Source organism: Gopherus flavomarginatus, chromosome 5 (genome assembly GCF_025201925.1).
Source record: "Gopherus flavomarginatus isolate rGopFla2 chromosome 5, rGopFla2.mat.asm, whole genome shotgun sequence".
NCBI lineage: Eukaryota > Metazoa > Chordata > Testudines > Testudinidae > Gopherus > Gopherus flavomarginatus.
In genome coordinates, this window is record NC_066621.1 from 5,943,839 (window position 1) to 5,963,269 (window position 19,431).

At 57.9% G+C, this 19,431-nt stretch overlaps 1 protein-coding gene across 11 annotated transcripts in view; it reads right to left on the minus strand.

Annotated features, from left to right (window-relative positions):
• The window catches only part of AGBL2 (AGBL carboxypeptidase 2), a 46,442-nt gene extending 27,215 nt beyond the window's left edge, over positions 1-19,227 (minus strand). For 6 of the 11 annotated variants that reach the window (XM_050956717.1, XM_050956725.1, XM_050956715.1 and 3 more), the window contains exons 1-8: positions 16,153-16,340; positions 15,711-15,770; positions 15,356-15,419; positions 10,319-10,507; positions 6,803-6,910; positions 4,166-4,316; positions 2,026-2,805; positions 617-776 (exon numbers count right to left, since the gene is read on the minus strand). In XM_050956717.1, the coding sequence (XP_050812674.1) occupies positions 617-776; positions 2,026-2,805; positions 4,166-4,316; positions 6,803-6,910; positions 10,319-10,507; positions 15,356-15,419; positions 15,711-15,770; positions 16,153-16,254 (1,614 nt within the window). In that variant the 5' untranslated portion in view covers positions 16,255-16,340. Of the gene's footprint in view, positions 1-616; positions 777-2,025; positions 2,806-4,165; positions 4,317-6,802; positions 6,911-8,293; positions 8,428-10,318; positions 10,508-15,355; positions 15,420-15,710; positions 15,771-16,047; positions 16,094-16,152; positions 16,341-19,158 lie in introns of those variants that run through there. The other 5 variants (XM_050956719.1, XM_050956721.1, XM_050956716.1 and 2 more) reach the window with 5 other exon arrangements.
• Positions 19,228-19,431: the final 204 nt, after the last annotated feature.

Below are 19,431 nucleotides of genomic sequence, written 5' to 3' on the forward strand. Positions count from 1 at the left end.
AAAGTGCCCTGAAGACCCACGGTGGGGGGTCCTTCCACCCCGGGACCCACCACCAAAGTGCCCTGAAGACCCACGGTGGGGGGTCCTTCCACCCCGGGACCCACCGCTGAAGTGCCAGGTCTTCAGTGGCAATTCCCGCTGCCGAAGACCCCAGGATCCTCTGGGCAGCCCTGGCCCTAGGTCCCTCACTCTTGTGCTCTCGGGGAGCCTGCGCTTTGCACTATAGGTGCAGCTCTGCTGTGCCCCAGAACAGAGCACCAAAGCCTTCCTGGCTCCATGATGTGATTTCCCCCCTACCCTCCAACAGCTGGCACATGAGCAGCTGGCTCTCCTGGCCCGAGAGACTCCAGGCAAAACTGGGACTCATATGCGGAGAGGCCCAGGCCTTGCAGCCAGGTCCCCACCCAGCCCATAAACCCAGAGTTGTGAGTTCAATCCTTGAAGGGGCCATTTAGGGAATGGAAGTTTAAAAAAAAAAACTGTCTGGGGATTTGTCCTGCTTTGAGCAGGGGGTTGGACTAGATGATCTCCTGAGATCCCTTCTGACTCTGATATTCTATGTAGCGAGGGGCTGTGGGGAGCCCCTTCCCCTCCCGTGGGCTGCTCCCACACCCACCTGGTCAGGGGCATTCTTGCTGAGCATGAGTGGGAAGATGCGCTCGTGGAGCCGCTGGGCAGGAGTGCTCTTGTTGTTGCAGCCGTACATGAAGACATTGTTCTTGCGGCTGTGCCCATGGAAGTCACAATACAGCAGAACCTCCCGCTCCTCCAGGACTCTGCACAAAGGAAGAAATCCTGAGCCACTTACACACATGTACGGATGCATGTATGTAGTCAGACATGGGCCACAGACCGTATCACAGACGCTTGCTTGATTCAGGAGGAAACGCTGCACAGAGCTACATAAAATCTGTCCCATTGGGATGACACTTCTCAGGCCTGGGCTCTCCAAAGTTTATTCTGGTAGAGTTTGCACACAGCCAGTTTTGAGCTGCAAAAATGTGTGGAAGGGAGAGTTCTGCTTCAGAAGTCATTCAGGGTATGTCTAGGCTGCACTTAGACTCCCGTGACTGGCAGGGCCGGCTCCAGCTTTTCTGCCGCTCCAAGCAGCAAAAAAAAACGAGTGGCAGCACTTTGATGGCAGCTTCATCACGCTACTTCTTCGGCGGCAGGTCCTCCCTCTCTTCCTCTTCAGCGGCAATTCGCTCAAAGAGGAAGAGAGGGAATGAGGGACCCACTGCTGAATTCCTGCTGAAGACCCAGACATGCTGCCCGAAAACAGACAGAGTGCCACCCCTTTGAATTGGCCGCCCCAAGCACCAGCTTCCTACACTGGTGCTTGGAGCTGGCCCTGGTGACTGGCCTGTTCCAGCTCACTCAGGCTTGCAGGGCTTGGGCTAAGGGGCTGTTTAATTGCAGCGCAGACATTATATAGTCCATACTAACAAATCTGAATTAGAGACTCACATTGATTGACAGTTGCAAACTACTTGCCCCAGCTACCTCATTGTATGAATCTGGCGTAGTGGCCTCCTGCTATACTTTATACTGCATAAGAAACATTAATCCTGTTCTAGTGCAGGTTAAGTTTTGTGTATATTTCATCCTAGCCAAATTATGTATTTCAAATCAGAAATGACAGATGCTAAAAGCTAATCGTCTCTTAACTTGGAGGGTTATTTGTGTGCGCTCTCTGTATATGTATTTATAATGGTCCCTCAATTCTTACCTTGCACTTTCCATCTGTAAATCTCAAAGCACTTTACAAAGGGGAGGTCAAGATCATTCTCCCCATTTTACAGAGGAGGGAACTGAGGCACAGAGGGAGGAAATGATTTTGCCCAAGGATATTCAGCAGGCTAGTGACAGAACCAGAAATAGAGCCCAGCTCTCAAGTCCCGGTCCAGTGCTCTACCACTAGGCCACACTGCCTAGTCTAATTAATGACATTCTCTTTACTGTGCTATGTTATGGTGGCCAGTGGCTCTGCGCTTTACACCGAGCTCAGCGAGCCCTGCTCCTCACCTCTGGATCATGCGCCGGGTGTGCCAGATGCAAGGGAAGGACTCCTTCAAGACGGTCTGATAGTTGCGGTTGAGATCTCTCCCGGCCAGCGAGCAGCGGTAGTTCCCCACGATCACCCCGTCTGGATTGAGCATGGGCACCACCTTGAATATGAAGAGCTCACGGAGAAGCTGGGCATCAGGGGAGTCGCTCAGGATGAAGTCTAGGAAACCCCTCATGACCCACGAGCCGTTGGTCTCCCCAGGGTGCACCCTGGCACTCAGCACTACAGCCTTCTTGGCAGCAGTGGCAGTGGGGTTTTGAGACGGGCTGGTGATGGTGAGAAGGTAGACGGTGTTGCCGGCCAGACTGCTGCACAGGACCCGCAGCTTGCAGTACTGCGAGCGAACCGGGTCGCTGGCCACTGCCAGCAGGTAGCGCTGCAGGTCCGAGAAGGTATAGGGGTAAAAGTGGGCAAAGTAGCAGGTGTCATGGTCATGGGGGAAGCACACCGTCCACGTGAGACAATACATTGCCTGGCCCTCCTCGGAGCTGCACCGGTAGTACCGGATGTCGCCCCCCTCTCTCCGCCAGCCCACGCCACGGGTCTGTGCATCCCTCTGAGAGTACAGGAGCGGCTTCATCCCCATGCTGTACAGGCTTTTGGGCTTCATCAGGTTGACAATGGAGAAGCGGTAGGTGATGCCTTTCCTGGTGTTCCTGACCCGGAAGTAGAACCACTGGGTGTGCTTGCTGGTGTACAGGTCCATGCGCAGTGTCAGCTCGTACTCGTATGGGCCTCTGCAAGGAGGAAAGAGAAAGTAACACCCGGAGCAGCTTCTCCCTGCACACGCACCTGTGTGAAGGACAAGAAAGGCCACAGACAGACCTGCTCTGTGCACATCAGCAGCCGGGTTACTGGGCTCTGCTGGAGGGGTGTTAGATACTTTGATTCAAAAAGCATTCCCTAGTTACACCTGTGGTGTTGTGAAAACTGAGTTAAAATTATAAGCTACCACTCTAAATTTCAGGGAGTTTCCTGGTCCTGCTTGCAAGCTAGGGGATGCTATATGGAAGTGTGCAATCTGGTCTTTCAGCAGTCAGTCAGCAGAGATCCAGCCTAGAGTAAGGAGGATGAGTTGGAACCTTGCTGCCTTAGGGAGCATCCGGCTTTGTCTCTCACTGCTTTTGCATTCTGGATTGTAAGTAATAAAGTCATGTTACGTTGCAACCACCCAACAAGAGGATTGATGTTTCTATCCAACATCTCATTGTGTAGGCCATGAACAAAGACCGAGATTCCCCGCATCCCTCAACAGCGTGCTGCTCTGTGCTAAGGAACAGGTCTTTGTTCCTAGCATTCATTACATGCAATGATACGCAAAACGCTTAGTTAAAAGGACATTCTTTAAATGGCAATTCCAGCACTAGATCATTAGGAAATACCAGCTTCACACATGCCAGAGCAATCTGACCTCTGCCCCATTATGGTACAGCCCGTAAAGACACGAGCTTCTGCTATTTTCCACACAGGATGACCCATCTCAGTCAGTGCATAGGATGGCTCCTAAGCTTCCCTTCCCATAGCCCCTCATGCACAGGACATGGTGGCAGAGGTACCGGGACTGTTCTGGTGGGCACAAAGTAGAGCAACTCTCAGGCTGCTCTAACCTGGGCCAGGACAGAGAATCCTCCTTCCCCTCTCATGGGAGCTGTGGGGGAGGGGAGCCTCTAGGCTCAGGCCTGACCCATCAAGCTCAGTTCCTGTTCCCCTAGGCTGGCAGAGGGGCTGGTGATGGGGCAGCCAAATCTCCTCCCCTGTGATGCAGCAGGCAACCACTGGGGGAGCTGCAGCAGAGAAGGGACAGATATTGCTCAGTGCACTCCCAAAGCTGGGGCAGACAACGCCCACTCCCTGTTCCCTGGGATGGAGCTGATCCAAACACTTTAGGGACATCATCCCACTGAGGCACATCTTCAGTTCCTCTCCTAATGCCCCTGTTCTACTTAACACAGCTGCCCCCCAGGGCCATCCCAGCTCCCCCTTCACCTGCCCTCCACGGAGAGCCTGGACCGGGCACCCTGGCTTATCTGGAAAGCTCCCTCTCCCCTGCCTGCCGTGGACAGTCCCATGTCCTCTGCCCCCTGCCCTCTCACTCACACTCGGACGGCCTTCTGGAGGTTCCCGCTCTCAAATCTGGATTCAAAGAGCAAGGTGGTGTCCTCTGGACCTTCCAAGCTGATGGCGGGTGACGTGATGGGCCCCCGTGCACCTCCAACACGCGAGCAGGTGAAATAGGAGCCTTTGGCCACTGCCGGGAGAGGAGATGCCCATGTCACACCTACAGCCGGCGCTAGACCCAGCTCCCTGCGGCATGGCGCTCATTTGGAATCCCACTGCCCTCCGACGCAGGGCAGGGAATTTGCTCTCACAGCGACTCAGGCTCTGTCCCAGTCCAAGGCAGGGAACCTCCGTGCTGCAAGTGCCCAGAGCACCGCCCACTACTGAGCAAACACCCCGCTGCAGCTGAACCTCTCCTGCTTCATGCCCCCTCACCCTCAGGGATCCTTCCCCTACATGAGACAGGCTCCTCACTGCCGTCGCTGGGCTCCGTGGGGGGCAGCCTGGAATCCCCACGCCATGATTAGGGAGTGCCAATAATAATGACCCCCTTGCTTTCCATCTATAGATCTCAGAGCTCCTCATGAAGCATGTCAGTATCACTATCCCCATTTCACGGAATGGGAAACTGGCACAGGGAGGTGACGTGACTTGCCCAAGGTCACCCAGCAGGCCAGGGAACAGAACCCAGGTCTCCTGAGTCCCAGCCCAGGGCTCTATCTGCTGGGAGACACTGCCTCTCCTGCTCATGCTCGCTGCTGGGATGAGAGTGGATGGCGGTATGCCAGTAACACACTGGCCCCCGCTGTCAGGACTGGAGAGAGCGCAGAGCGATGGAGACAGAGCGTGGGCCTGCTGTCACGCTCACCTCCACGGCTTGGCCTGCGCACAGCCAGGGCAGGATTGCGATCCTGGTCTGAGCATCTGCCCCATGGACGGCAGGAAATGGGACTTACGTACCAGACCTAGAAACATCCCTGTTATGATGTGTCTGCACCAGGGATATATCTACACAGCCAAAAAATACCCACAGCGGCAAGTCCCAGAGCCCGGCTCAAGTGATTTAGGTTTGTGCCATGGAGCAGTGTAGATGTTCCCGCTCGGGCTGGAGACGAGCTCCAAGACCCTCCCCCCTCGCCAGGTTTCACAGCCCAGCTCCAGCCCAAGTGTGAACATCTACACCGCTGTTTTCAGTCCCGAAGCGTGAGCCCCACAAGCCCGAGTCAGGAGACCCAGGTTCTGAGATTCACTGCTGCGGGGCGGCTTCTCGCTGAGTAGATGTACGCTAAGAAACCCAAGCCCATGGGGCAGCACTGCTCCATGAAGGATTGTGTGTGGCCACGACTCACTGGAGCACTAGGTTCAGCACTGAGCAGCTGCCAGGCCTAAGGGCCAGCCCCCAATGATGGCCACACTTAGGCTTGGTCCACACTTTAAAGTCACATGGGCGTAGCTACAGCCGTCAGCGGCGGGAGAAAACCACAGCCCTGCCCGACATAGCTGTGCTGACAACAGCAGCAACGTCGAGGGAAGACGGCTTCTGCTGACATAGCTAATGTTGTCTGTACCAACAGAAAAACTCCTTCTGTCGGGGTAGGCTACACCTCTGCCAGGGGGCTACATGTGCATAGCTACGCTGGCATAGGCTCTAGCGTAGACATAGCCAAAGGGTATGTCCATAGTGGAGCTGGAGGTGTAAATTCCACCCCGGAGAGCGGTACCCACGCTAGTGCGGCTCACACCTCCAGCTCCAGTGTAGATGTACCCCAAGTTCCCACTGTTAGATCGGGCATGTCACACAGGGCAGCTCTAAGCTAGGCACAAAAGGCTTAGGGAGAGTTCACTGGGACTGGGTGTCCAAGAGCCGCAGAGGCGGTAAAGAACACCCTGCGTGCCACGGGAGCCATCGTGAGTGCCCTTGGGGACACCTGGCTGCTGCCCAATCTCAGCCTCTCTCCTAGGGGACGGTTAGAAAACCAGTAAGAGACTTGGGCCCTGCTAACTGGAGGCTCCTGGGCAGTGACTGGTGGCCATTTCCTATCTCACAGATCCAGATTCTTATGAGCTGAGATCTCCAGAATCTGCCTCCTGCTGCAGGACAACTGAGCAGAATTCAACTCCTCAACAGAGACATATCAGGATGTGCAATCGCTTCTGTAGGGAGCCACATTGCCAGGGACATTTGCTGCTAGAAAACAGCACAGGGAACACTCCTGTGTTGGGACCTCTGGGTCTTTCCCACCCTAAGGGTGGTCTGGGGATGAGGTGTGCTCTAGAAAAGCTGGTGTTCAGTCATTTATAGAGACCTCAGCCGCTGAGATCCAGCCCACTGAAGTTGTACGGTTTGACCAATGATTTCCCAGTTAACACCCAGTTGGCTTCATTGGGCTTTGGGTCTGGCCCTGGGTTATTTTCACGTCACACACTGGAGATGAGAATTGTGTAGAGCAAGACTTCCTGTGTGCGGCCAGAACCCCCGAGCATTTCACATGAAAACAGGGAGCTCTCGTCCCACTCTGTGTCCGGACTGGAGAGGAAACGACGCCTTGCAGCCAGTGTTCTCAGAGACCAGCCAGGCGCGGCTCGGCCCTGCCCCTGAGCCGGCCTGAAAGGGGCTTTACAGACTCCTGGATTCCATGCCCAGATTATCAGTGTTGTTAGTGCATGAGCACGTACCTGGCTTTATGTGATAGACCACGGTTCCTTTCTCCTCCCCAACGATTAGTGGGGCCGGCTCGTTTCCTGTGGGCTGATAGAACGGCTCTGGTTCAGGTGGCACCCACTCTGAGGAGACAGAGGAATGGTTCCAGTTACTATTGTAGGGGTTTCAGATGGGAACCTGCCCCACAGGGTAAAGAAAAGTGCTCTCCTGAAAAAAGCTCTGAAGTCCCTGTGCCATGTGGTAATAGAGCAAAAGGCATGGCCCTCCCCACATGCTCATTCCCAGCTAGCAGGGGCGGCTCTATGCATTTTGACATTCCAAGCACGGCACGCAGGCGGCTTTCGGCGGCAAGCCTGTGGGAGGTCTGCTGGTAACGCAGATTCAGCGGCATGCCTGCAGGAGGTCCGCTGGTAACGCAGATTCAGCGGCATGCCTGCGAGAGGTCCGCTGGTAACGCAGATTCAGCGGCATGCCTGCGGGAGGTCCGCTGGTAACGCAGATTCAGTGGTATGCCTGCGGGAGATCCGCTGGAAACGCGGATTCAGCGGCATGCCGGCGGGAGGTCCGCTGGTAACGCGGATTCAGCGGCATGCCGGCGGGAGGTCCGCTGGTAACGCAGATTCAGCGGCATGCCTGCGGGAGGTCCGCTGGTAACGCAGATTCAGCGGCACGCCTGCGGGAGGTCCGCTGGTAACGCAGATTCAGCGGCACGCCTGCGGGAGGTCCGCTGGAAACGCAGATTCAGCGGCACGCCTGCGGGAGATCCGCTGGTAACGCGGATTCAGCGGCACGCCTGCGGGAGGTCCGCTGGTAACGCGGATTCAGCGGCACGCCTGCGGGAGGTCCGCTGGTAACGCGGATTCAGCGGCACGCCTGCGGGAGGTCCGCTGGTAACGCGGATTCAGCGGCACGCCTGCGGGAGGTCTGCTGGTAACGCGGATTCAGCGGCACGCCTACGGGAGGTCCGCTGGTAACGCGGATTCAGCGGCATGCCTGCGGGAGGTCCGCTGGTAACGCGGATTCAGCGGCATGCCTGCGAGAGGTCCGCTGGTAACGCGGATTCAGCGGCATGCCTGCGGGAGGTCCGCTGGTAACGCGGATTCAGTGGCATGCCGGCGGGAGGTCCGCTGGTAACGCGGATTCAGCGGCATGCCTGCGGGAGGTCTGCTGGTAACGCGGATTCAGTGGCATGCCTGCAGGAGGTCTGCCAGCCCCGTGCCTTCAGCGTACCCACTGCCGAATTGCTGCCGAAACCGCAGGACTGGCAGACCTCCCGCAGGCATGTCACCAAAGGCAGCCTGACTGCCACCCTCACAGCGACTGGCAGGCCGCCTCCCAGGCACGAGCTTGGTGCGCTGGGGTTTGGAGCTGCCCCTGCCAGCTAGTGTCCTCTCTTCCACACCAACACGCCGGGGACCTGTGATTTTTAACAGTCCGGGGGGGTGGGGTCTGTGTGGGGAAGGAGGCTGACTTGGTATAGTAAATCTTCTCTGAAGGGGAAGCACCTGGGCAGTGACAGAGCAGCCTGGTTTCAGACCCAGCCAGTCCCCTTTTGAAGATGTGACAGTCAATCGTTCTCCACAGAGTTTTAATGCCCTGTCTGCTCTCACCTTTCCTGGGTTTCATCTCCCAGACTCACCTGTGAGAAAAGCAGGAAACGCCCATTTCAATCCCCCACAAGAATGAGAGACCCGAAGGGCCAACAAATACTGGCTGGAAAGTTCTGTGCAGAGAGCACAGCTTGGACTGCGGCGGAGGCAGAGAATTCTGGGTAATGCTGGGCCTTAGCCACGTCTCTCCCAAGCGCTGACCAGCCTTCCCGTGCCGCAGAGCCCAGCTTAACCCAACATGAAACAATTCATCACACAGAGGGAGAAGTAGTCTGGGTTCCAGTGCCACGATTACTGTGCTAGGCCTCGCTGGCTGGCGGAGGCAGACACGGCACTCTGACCTCTGGGCACCACATTCCCTGGCAGGGACTGAAAAACAAAGTGGAGCCAGAGGAGAGAAGCAAGAAAAAGATCAGCTGGCAAGGGGAGCTAAGCAAATCCAAAGGCAGTAGAGTGATCTGTCCACAAGCCACTGCTGGGTGGATCCATCCCGGAAAGAGGGGGATTCCGGAGAACAGGGAAGAGTGAGGAGCAATGGGGCAAATGGCAGAAAGGGACGTGCTAGACTGAATGTCGGGGCAATGACAGCGAGATGCACTAGGCCATGGAACAGTCTGTAAGGAGAACGGGGGGTGTCTCGGTGCTGGGGACTCTAACTAGACACAACGATGAGAGAGAAACGAATGGATCTCTTGACCAAAATGCACCTCAAGAGGTACAGGGCTTCAGTGAGGCTCTAAGCCTCTTTCAAGGGAGTGGAATTTTATTCTTCCCAAAGGAAGTGAAGGCTCATGTGGGTGCCTTGTGGAATGAAGCCTGGCAGGTCTGTGCAGTTCGCTGGGCAGGGTTTCATGGGTTAATGTTAATGTTGCCGTTAACGCAATTGACCAGACTCCCTTGGGCTCACCACTCAAGTGTGAAGCCTCATTGCAGCCTCCACCCTGTGGGGGACCCTGTAATTGCCCCAGGAGCTCCCAGACCTCCCTGAGAGCTCCTGATCCACGTGCTTATGTGACAGCTGCAATCTCGCTTGCCCATCCCAAGTCAGACCCTCAAAATCATGAGATTGGCTTAAAAATCATGACATTTGACAACCTCCTCCACTTGGGGCTCTTGTTATCTAACATCTGGTGTCAGCACTGTCTGGGGTCACAGTCTAAAGCTTTTCTCTGCAACCATGAGGGCTATGAGCATCCTTTATTAAAATGAATGCTGAGCTTCTCATGCAGGCATGTGATTCCAAGAGCTGGAGCTTTAGGAAAGACACCATCCATTGCAGGAGCTGGCAACATTGCTAGTGCCAGACCCTGACGGGCTGGGGAGCTGCCAGCAGCCACACACGGGACAGGGGCAGTGACACACACAGGGCTCCGGTTACCGATGCCCTGACAGGCTGGGGAGCTCGCAGCAGCCCCACACAGGACAGGGGCAGTGACACACATAGGACTCCGGTTACCGATGCCCTGATGGGCTGGGGAGCTCCCGACAGCCCCACACAGGACAGGGGCAGTGACACACACGGAGCTCTGGTTACTGAAGCCCTGAGGGGCTGGAGAGCTCCCAATAGCCCCACACAGGACAGGGGCAGTGACACACACAGGGCTCTGGTTACCGATGTGCTGACAGGCTGGGGAGCTCCCAGCAGCTCCACATGGGACAAGGGCAGTGACACACACGGGGCTCTGGTTACCAATGTCCTGACAGACTGGGAAGCTCCCAGGAGCCCCACATGGGACAGGGGCAGTGACACACAGAGCTCCGGTTACTGATGCCCTGACGGGCTGGGGAGCTCCTGACAGCTCCACACAGGACAGGGGCAGTGACACACACAGGGCTCCGGTTACTGATGCCCTGACGGGCTGGGGAGCTCCTGACAGCTCCACACAGGACAGGGGCAGTGACACACAGGGCTCTGGTTACCGATGTGCTGGATTTGCTCCTTGATGACTTCACACTCCACTGGCCAGCGTGGGGCCTGCAGGGGGCCTCTCGAGGTGGGCACAGCAAAGAGACCCCGTGGCTCCCGCAGGCGTGGAACCCCAGGGCCCTCAAGGTGATTGAACAGAAGCTGTTTGCTCTTGAGAAGTGCGGCCTTCAGCATGAGAGAACCTGCAAAGAGAACAGGAACAGGCACTAGGGACTCCGCAGAATGGTGCATAGCCGGACGCCCCCATTTCATGGTGCACACACACAGCAGAGCCTCGGCTCTGGCAATGCTAGGAAAAGGTTCGTGCAGCAGGACACAAACATACCTGGTGTCTCAGCAGCAGCAGCAGCAGACTCTGCCAATCAGGTGGAGGTACAGTACCTGCCATGGCCAGCGGGCTATAGGAATACGCACCGCCCAGCACTCCCGGGGACGCGCTGCCTAGGGCAACATCACCAGTGGGCTGGGAGAACTGGTACCAGCTGCTCTTCAGTGGACATAGTGGAGAGGGCCTGGCTGTGGCTCTGTGATTCAGGGCCACCCGGCCACAGCACACACTACAGTTGCATGGGGGCAGCTCTAGCTTGGCTACCCGTGGAAGGTCTCTCAGGGAGTGTATCCCAATGGAGGATTAAGCCCGCTGAAGCATCCCTCTGCCTGCCCGGCCCTGGGGACACCCTTCTCCCTTCCTAGGGCTTGGGGGAGTCAGCTGGCCTGAGTCTGCACCAGCACAGCGCCCCGGCGTACATTCAAGGTGGCAGGGTTTGGCTTGCTCAGGAAACCTTAATTCTGTCTCTCCTAGCTGTGAAGGGCTGCACTTTGCCACTGGACAGTGTGTGTCCATTGAGAAATGTATTCTCTTCAACTGGCTCACAAAGGGTTTGCCCCCCGTAAAGCCATTGTGCTCTATGCTTTGGGGGCCAGTAGCTCCCAGAGGCCCAGGCACAGCCCAGCACCCCAGTGTGCTGGATGCTGTGCAGACGCAGAACAGTCCCGTGCCACAGAGCTGTGTAGGCACAATACCACACTGCAGGCCAGTGGCCGACTCCCAAGCCCAGCGCTGGGCACATTAGTACTGTCACCACCAAGTATCAACTTTAATCTATTGTATTTTTAATAAACTTTCTATTAACAGGATCTCCAGAGCAGCTTTGCCTTTGGGGCGTTAAGCCAGAGGGCCATCCCTGCCCCCAGTCCAGTCACAAGGTGACAGCCCGGCCAGTTCCCACTGTGTGTTGCGAGGCCCTCACTGACAGGGAGGGAGTGCGAGCACCAGATGTGGGAATGAGCAGGGGACACTAACACTGTTATCCGCCCAGAGGCAATGGGCTCAAGGCATGCCAGGGGAAGTGGAGAGGCCTTACCTGCCAGAGAGCCAGCTGCAACCCACTGGCCATTTCCCCAGGGTGGGGCTGGAGGGAGGCTGCTTTTGTGGGAGCAAATGAACTTGCAGTTTAACACAGAGATGGTGATAAACTTGCCCACTGGAAAGAGGCTCCCAGAAGTGAACCCAAGGCTAAGCCTGGTCACACTCACCCAGGACCGGACCATGCAGCTGGGGTACAAATCCCAGCTGGATCCTTCTACCTGAAAAAGGTCTCTGGGAGGGACAGTGGGGCATTGCTGGCTCCAATAGCAACCTGAACAAGCCAGGTGAGTGAGGAAGAAGTGGGCACCTGGTTGGGTCATCCTGACAACAACCAAACCACTGAGTCCCCCATTTCCCTTGGCCAGTCCCAGAAAGGGCAGACAGACAGCATAGAGCAGCCAGCTGAGCAGGGGACGACACCCACTAGCATGAGCTACAGAACCAGAAAACAGTGACTGTCTGCTCAGACTAGGGTGACCAGAGGTCCTGATTTTACAGGGACAGCCCCGATTTATGGGTCTTTTTCTTATATAGACTCCTATTACCCCCCATCCCCGTCCCGATTTTTCACACTTGCTGTATGGTCACCCTAGCTCAGACTGCAGCTCCTGATGGATTGCAAAGCTCCACAGGCCAAGCTGGCTGCAGAACAGAGCCTTTTTCCAAAGAGGTTTCTTTTTACTTTTGGAGTCTTTTCTAGGCTAACTGTGGGGATGCCTGCAACTGTTTTTACCTAACCTTCCTGCGTGCCTGTGTGTGTGAAGTAATCGCACCGTGCAGCTAAGTCCATAGTAGAAAGTCATCACACCTGGATTTACTTAACTCCTAAGCAAGCTGACCCAGATCTCAATATGTTGCCCTGGCTCTGTGCAGGTGTTAGCGAAAACCACTCTGCCTGAGATGGGAACCTGGGGGCTGGCCCCATTGCACTGACAGGAAGTGGAGAGATTAACTGGAGGGGAGAAAGCTGAGCAAACCATTGCATTCTTAGTGCTTCAAAGAGAAGCAGCAGAATTTCTAGGGCTAAGAAGGAGGCTGCTCTATCTGGGAGAGTCCGAGAGTTTGTGGATAAGGGTCTGTGGATAAGGGTGTGTTTGTCTGGTTGCATGATGTGGCTGACTGTGATCATGCAAGGATTTGATCAATTGTTGATCTCAGTCTAGTTTCATGTCACAGTTATTCATTCCCACTTATGCTATTGGTAGTTCCTTGATGAAGCCATCAGATCCCCACTGGAACCCCCATTCGATTGCTGCATTGGTGAGCGTTCCAGGGAAGTACAGCACATTTGTTAGCTTTAGGTTTTCTTTTTTGTGTTCTCACTAAAATTCATACAAAGGACAGCTGGTTCGTTTTCTCTCACTGAATGGCTGGGAGTCCCAAACAACCTATAAAGGTATCTGAGAGTCACTAACCTACACCTGAATTAAACCCCATTACTGCTACACAAGTGCTCTGGGATATATGGTAGTCATTCTTTGCCAAACCTCCTAAATAGGGTAGACAAGATTTCACAGCCTTGATCAATCTACAGGGAAAAGACAGGTAGAAAACACTGGGTCTTCTTTATGACCTGCCCAAGGAAGGGCCCCTGCCACTGCCCCCACCTTTGCAGATCCTCTTTATAAAGAAACCAGCACTAGAAAAGGGGACAGTGCAATACTGGGGTGAGATCTGGACCTCCCCAACTCTGGATTTTATACAATTTATTCTCCACTCTCCTAGGGCAACCATCCACCTCCCAGCAGCTCACTAACAGGCCATTCCCTCTCAGCTCGGATAGACTCTGTGTGACAATAAATCCCATATGTGGGGAGGTTTCTCCCAGCTCTTCAGGGGACACCAATTGCTCTTCCCCAGATGCATGGTCTTGCAAAGCTTTCAAGCAGTGCTAGCTCACTCTGGCCACGTCCACACTACAGAGTAAAATCGAAATTAATAAATCGATTTTATAAAACAGATTTTATAAAATCGATTTTATGCGTCCACACTAGGGCACATTACTTCGGTGGTGTGCGTCCATGATCCCAGGCTACCATCGATTTCCGGAGTGGTGCACTCTGGGTAGCTCAGTAAAAGAATAGGACCAATAACTTTGATTTCCGTCCACACTAACCCTAAATCGATTTAGTAATATCGATTTTAGGGTTACTCCTTTCGTTTAGCTGGAGTACAGAAATCGATTTTAAGACCCCTTAAAATCGATTTTAAGTGCCTTGTAGTGTGGACGGGTACAGTGTTAAATCGATTTAATGCTGTTTAAATCGATTTAACGCTGTAGTGTGGACCTGGCCTCTGATGTCATCTGTTCCTTTACTTAGCCAAGGTGCAATCCCCAGCAGTGTGTTCTATGAAGTGATGTTGATAACCTCTGGGTGAGGGTTGCTCCATGGCTCCCCAGCTAGCCCACTAACATGGGTGTTTACAGCTCACCCATTTGCTGTGGACCCAATCCTCCCCGTCCCCCTCCACCCTGCCCCTGCTGTCTCTTTCCAACCTAACACAGCCCCTGAGTTGCAGAGAGCGGCTGAAATGAGCCACTGACTGTCATAGCTAAAGGAAACCCAGCTCCTCACGCTGAGTAGCTCACTCACAGATCAGCTTCTTCTTGTTATCCTGAAGGGAATCGCGGTTGGATCCTCTGCTCTCCTGCTCCAGCAGAGAGTCTGAGCTCTTTGGCCTGTGCTCTCGAAGCACGAGGGAGCTGCTTTCTGCAGTTTTCTCCTCATCTAGGAAGGCATGTTGCTGTCAGTGCTGGGGAAGCTCCTTTTCTTGGGACATTTAAAGCTAGCCTGGCCACCGTGCTGTAGGTAACGATCCAGCACTGCTCCTGGGGCATGGGCCAGATTGCACCCAGCAGGTCTTCCAACCTACAGCTACCCTGCTTCTGAACACTAGGGAGAGAAGGGCTGGTGGCTGTAGGATCCTCTCAGGGAATCTCAGTCATTTAACATGAAAAGGCTAGCCAGTGGCTGGGAGCCGGAGAAGGCATTCTGCCCCACTGAAAACGAGCCCCTGATCCCATGGTTCCCTATAGGCCCAGAAAGAGCCTGCAGTTACTGGATGCTTGAATACTAGCCAAGGCTTATTCTGGCAACACAGGGAGCTAGGTGATCAGAGACTCAGTCGTGTCGCAGGAGCAGAGGACTGGATTCAGCTCCCGCCAGGGTGCAGACTTCGCTCCAGAGCTGCCAGCCTTTAAGTGAGACAGTAGGGACACAGCCCACTCCACTAGCACACGGGTATGCCTGCTCCAGCACCAGCACCAGCCTACCAGAGAGGTTAAAGGCAAAAAGGACCACGCTGCACTGATCCTCTTCTAACAGCACTCTGCCCAGCCAGTATCACACACTGTGGCCCTGGGCACGCAGCCAGTGGCCTGTTCTCCTTTGTGGGGGTCTCCGTACAGCGACGGGGGAGGGAAAACATTGGAAAATACAGGGAAATATCACTGTAAAGGCACCTCTGTAAACTGCCTAGGTCCTCAGTTGACAGTGTCCCCTTCCCACAGCTGTCCCAGCATGCTGTGCCCAGTGCAGGATGGCAGTCTAGAGCGAAGGGGGGTGAAACCCAGAGGCCTCCAGTCGGCTCTGAGTCACTGGTTGCTGACCAGTGAAACGTCCTGGGCCAGTGAACAGCAAACTGCCCCAGCTGCTCTTACCTCGAAAGTAGCCGTAGTACTGGAGGTGGTGATGCATGAAGCTCTCGTAGGGGTCTGCGAGCAGCTGGGGAAGGAAAGGGAAGGGTAAGTGAGAGCCAGGCCCGCAGGCCTGTAGATACCAGCACACAGGAATTTAATGAACAAACAGGTCAGAGTGCACTCGGCCAATCCCTTCTAGGCACAGTCCCCCAGTGCCTGCCCCTTCACCTATGCCTGTCCACCTCTGATGCCACCCCTTTTGCCTGGGGCCCCCACTGCTCCACTCTCCTTGTTGCAGTCCCCAATGGCATGGCCCCATAGGCTGAAAGGATCCCAGTCTCCCCCCTAGGCCCAGTTCAGCAGGGTCTGCACTAACCTCAGGGGTTGGCTCCTGGGCTGGACTCATGACCAGCAGCGGTGACAGCTCTGAGGGACACTAAGGGGAAGCACAGAAACCAGTCATCAAGGGGGCTGGAAGGGACCAGAAAGCCCCCAGTCCCTGACCAGACACGCAGCAGGCCTCTCATTCTACCCCTCTCTCCCTCACTCCATGAGGTGAAACCCAGCTCTGCACTCCCCCCTGCCTCACCCCTCACCAGCTCTCTAGACCCTGAGAAACCATCCCAAACCAGGATCCAAGGCAGAATCCTCAGAGTGGAGGGCTGGTTCCCAGAGATGGGGCGTATCTGCCAGGTTATCAATGATGTACACACCCCACGCCGCTCATCACGGCCAACACCTGCCCCACAAGGCTCTGTGCTCCAGGGGCTCCAGCACCTCCGCTCTGCACCCCCAGCACCACTTATCACAGCCCTCACCTGCCCTATGGGGCTGTGTGAACCCAGTGCCCGCTCTGTACGGGGCTGCTCCGCAGGCAGCTGACGGTGTGGAGCCAGGGCTGCACTGGAATCACAGGCCATGGGTCCTGAGGCAGTCAGACGGCATATGGAAAACAGCACAAATGGCTGTAGGGACACCCCCCTCACGCCCTGCAGCCCAGACTGTCCCCGAGGTCCCCCTGCTCTAGAACCAAGACTGGCCCCGAGCTCCTCTTGCTCTAGAGCCCAGACTGCCCTTGAGCTCCCCCTGCTCTAGACCCCAGACTGCCCCCGAGCTCCCCCTGCTCTAGAGCCCAGACCCCCTCCGAGCTCCCGCTGCTCTACAGCCCAGACCCCCCGCCCCCGAGCTCCCACTGCTCTACAGCCCAGACCTCCCGCCCCCGAGCTCCCGCTGCTCTACAGCCCAGACCTTCCCCTGAGCTCCCGCTGCTCTAGAGCCCAGACCCCCCCCCGAGCTCCCGCTGCTCTACAGCCCAGACCTCCCACGAGCTCCTGCTGCTCTACAGCCCAGACCCCCCCCGACCTCCCGCTGCTCTACAGCCCAGACCTCCCCCAAGCTCCTGCTGCTATAGAGCCCAGACCTTCCCCTGAGCTCCCCCTGCTCTAGAGCCCAGACCCCCTCGAGCTCCTGCTGCTCTAGAGCCCAGACCTCCCGCCCCCGAGCTCCCGCTGCTCTACAGCCCAGACCCCCCCCGAGCTCCCGCTGCTCTAGAGCCCAGACCCCCCCGAGCTCCCGCTGCTCTAGAGCCCAGACCCCCCCCGAGCTCCCGCTGCTCTAGAGCCCAGACCCCCCCCGAGCTCCTGCTGCTCTAGAGCCCAGACCCCCCCCGAGCTCCCGCTGCTCTACAGCCCAGACCCCCCCCGAGCTCCCGCTGCTCTACAGCCCAGACCCCCCCGGAGCTCCCGCTGCTCTACAGCCCAGACCCCCCCCGAGCTCCCCCTGCTCTAGAGCCCAGACCCCCCCGAGCTCCCGCTGCTCTACAGCCCAGACCCCCCCGAGCTCCCGCTGCTCTAGAGCCCAGACCCCCGCGAGCTCCCGCTGCTCTACAGCCCAGACCCCCCCGAGCTCCCGCTGCTCTACAGCCCAGACTCCCCCCGAGCTCCTGCTGCTCTAGAGCCCAGACCCCCCCCGAGCTCCCGCTGCTCTACAGCCCAGACCCCCCCCGAGCTCCCGCTGCTCTACAGCCCAGACCCCCCCCGAGCTCCCCCTGCTCTAGAGCCCAGACCTTCCCCTGAGCTCCCCCTGCTCTAGAGCCCAGACCCCCCCGAGCTCCCCCTGCTCTAGAGCCCAGACTCCCCCGAGCTCCCGCTGCTCTAGAGCCCAGACCCCCCCGAGCTCCCCCTGCTCTAGAGCCCAGACCCCCCCGAGCTCCCGCTGCTCTACAGCCCAGACTCCCCCTGAGCTCCCGCTGCTCTACAGCCCAGACCCCCCCGAGCTCCTGCTGCTCTACAGCCCAGACCCCCCCCGAGCTCCCGCTGCTCTAGAGCCCAGACCCCCCCGAGCTCCTGCTGCTCTACAGCCCAGACCCCCCCCGAGCTCCCCCTGCTCTAGAGCCCAGACCCCCCCGAGCTCCCCCTGCTCTACAGCCCAGACCCCACCCGAGCTCCCGCTGCTCTAGAGCCCAGACCCCCCGAGCTCCCGCTGCTCTAGAGCCCAGACCCCCCCCCGAGCTCCCGCTGCTCTAGAACCCAGACCCCCCCGAGCTCCCCCTGCTCTAGAGCCCAGACCCCCCCCGAGCTCCCGCTGCTCTAGAACCCAGACCCCCGCGAGCTCCCGCTGCTCTGGAGCCCAGACCCCCCCTGAGCTCCCGCTGCTCTACAGCCCAGACCCCCCCGAGCTCCCGCTGCTCTAGAACCCAGACCCCCCCCGAGCTCCTGCTGCTCTAGAGCCCAGACCCCCCCGAGCTCCCCCTGCTCTAGAGCCCAGACCCCCCCGAGCTCCCGCTGCTCTACAGCCCAGACCCCCCCCCAGCTCCTGCTGCTCTACAGCCCAGACCTCCCCGAGCTCCCGCTGCTCTAGAGCCCAGACCCCCCCCGAGCTCCCGCTGCTCTAGAACCCAGACCCCCCCGAGCTCCCCCTGCTCTAGAGCCCAGACCCCCCCGAGCTCCCGCTGCTCTAGAACCCAGACCCCCGCGAGCTCCCGCTGCTCTAGAGCCCAGACCCCCCCGAGCTCCCGCTGCTCTAGAGCCCAGACCCCCGCGAGCTCCCGCTGCTCTAGAGTCGAGACCCCCCCCGAGCTCCCGCTGCTTTACAGCCCAGACCCCCCGAGCTCCCGCTGCTCTAGAGCCCAGACCCCCCCGAGCTCCCGCTGCTCTAGAACCCAGACCCCCCCCGAGCTCCTGCTGCTCTAGAGCCCAGACCCCCCCGAGCTCCCCCTGCTCTAGAGCCCAGACCCCCCCGAGCTCCCGCTGCTCTACAGCCCAGACCCCCCCCAGCTCCTGCTGCTCTACAGCCCAGACCTCCCCGAGCTCCCGCTGCTCTAGAGCCCAGACCCCCCCCGAGCTCCCGCTGCTCTAGAACCCAGACCCCCCCGAGCTCCCTCTGCTCTAGAGCCCAGACCCCCCCCGAGCTCCCGCTGCTCTAGAACCCAGACCCCCGCGAGCTCCCGCTGCTCTAGAGCCCAGACCCCCCCCGAGCTCCCGCTGCTCTAGAGCCGAGACCCCCCCGAGCTCCCGCTGCTTTACAGCCCAGACCCCCCCCGAGCTCCCCCTGCTCTAGAGCCGAGACCCCCCCGAGCTCCCGCTGCTTTACAGCCCAGACCCCCCCGAGCTCCCGCTGCTCTAGAGCCCAGACCCCCCCCCCGAGCTCCCCCTGCTCTAGAGCCCAGACCCCCCCCGAGCTCCCGCTGCTCTAGAGCCCAGACCCCCCCGAGCTCCCGCTGCTCTAGAGCCCAGACCCCCCCCGAGCTCCCCCTGCTCTAGAGCCCAGACCCCCCCCGAGCTCCCCCTGCTCTAGAGCCCAGACCCCCCCGCCGCGCCCCTCACCGCAGCCTCCCGCCCTGCTCCCGGCCGCTCCTCATGCCGGGACGCGGTAACCCAGCAACAGGCAGTGGGCGTGGCTCCAGGGAAAAGCTCTCTCCTCATTGGTCCATCCGTGTGGCCCGGTAAGAGCCAATGGCGGCGCCGGGTGAAATCGAAGCCTCCCTCCGCGCTCCCGGGCTCGCTCAGCGCCGGCCCCGCCCCCCGGCCTGCGGAGACCTCCCGCCCCCCCCCGCCATGTACCCGCTGGGCTGGGCCTGCGCCGTGTCTGCGTCTGTA